At 58.4% G+C, this 546-nt stretch overlaps 1 protein-coding gene across 1 annotated transcript in view; it reads right to left on the reverse strand.

Moving 5' to 3' along the window:
* LOC104625925 (gamma-secretase subunit Aph-1b-like) overlaps window positions 1–541 on the reverse strand; it is a gene marked incomplete at its 5' end in the record, with an annotated part of 7,636 nt that extends 7,095 nt beyond the window's left edge. The window contains one exon of the mRNA XM_010293694.1: window positions 462–541. Coding sequence (XP_010291996.1) covers window positions 462–541 — 80 coding nt within the window. The remainder of the gene's footprint in view (window positions 1–461) is intronic.
* Window positions 542–546: the final 5 nt, after the last annotated feature.

Genomic DNA, 546 nt, shown 5'->3' on the forward strand with positions numbered 1-546 from the left:
CCCCTGCCACACGCATACTGCTAACAATACCAGCAGTGGTACCAGTGCCCTGTCACACCCATAGTGGTACCAGTACCGGCACTGGTACCAGTGCCCTGTCACACCCATGCTGGTATTCAGAGCAGCACTTGTACCAGTGCACATGTCACACCCTTACTGGTACCTGCACTGGCACTGGTACGAGTGCCCGTATCACACCCATGCTAGTACCAGTACTGGCACTGATACCAGTGCCCCTCTCTCGTCCATAATGCTACCAAGTACCAGCACTGGTACTAGTGCACTGTCACAGCCATACTGGTACTAGTTCAGGCACTGTTACCAGTGCCGGCACTGGTACGTGCGCTCCTGTTACGCCCATACTGGTACCAGCACCAGTACCACTACCAGTACCAGTGTCCCCATCACGCCCACACCAGTGCCCCTCCCGATTCCGGTGCCGGTGTCGGTTCGGGACTGACCCGGCGATGAGGATGATGATGCGGAGCGGGTCGCGGGCGATAGTGAACAGGAAGAGGCCGAGCGCCGGCCCGAAGGCGATGAAGG

Source organism: Phaethon lepturus, unplaced genomic scaffold (assembly GCF_000687285.1).
Source record: "Phaethon lepturus isolate BGI_N335 unplaced genomic scaffold, ASM68728v1 scaffold40208, whole genome shotgun sequence".
In the NCBI taxonomy this organism is placed as follows: Eukaryota; Metazoa; Chordata; class Aves; order Phaethontiformes; family Phaethontidae; genus Phaethon; species Phaethon lepturus.